Here is a 257-nt window from a genome sequence, read left to right on the forward strand (position 1 = left end):
CTCGGCGGGAGAGTCCGTTTCTTCGCAGAGACACGGTCCCGCTCGCAGCTGGTCCCAATGCAACTGCTCATCCTCCTCCTGCTCTACGCCGTCGTCTGTGCGAACTTCTGCAGCCGTCAGGGCACCACCGCCCCTGCTCAGAGCGGATCTATAAAAGCCCTGCGGGCTTCCAACATCAGGCGAGATGGTAAGTGTCCTGCTGCTTTATTTATTCCCAAGGGCTGCTTTCGCGGGGGATGCCCTGAGCCCCCCCCGGG

At 61.9% G+C, this 257-nt stretch overlaps 1 protein-coding gene across 4 annotated transcripts in view; it reads left to right on the forward strand.

Annotated features, from left to right (window-relative positions):
• The first annotated feature begins 6 nt into the window (after positions 1-6).
• Positions 7-257, forward strand: part of PDGFD (platelet derived growth factor D) — a 145,721-nt gene continuing 145,470 nt past the window's right edge. For all 4 annotated transcript variants that reach the window (XM_008636290.2, XM_008636291.2, XM_017737646.1 and 1 more), the window contains exon 1: positions 7-187. In XM_008636290.2, coding sequence (XP_008634512.1) covers positions 58-187 — 130 coding nt within the window. In that variant the 5' untranslated portion in view covers positions 7-57. The remainder of the gene's footprint in view (positions 188-257) is intronic.

Source organism: Corvus brachyrhynchos, unplaced genomic scaffold (genome assembly GCF_000691975.1).
Source record: "Corvus brachyrhynchos isolate BGI_N302 unplaced genomic scaffold, ASM69197v1 scaffold86, whole genome shotgun sequence".
Lineage (NCBI taxonomy): Eukaryota > Metazoa > Chordata > Aves > Passeriformes > Corvidae > Corvus > Corvus brachyrhynchos.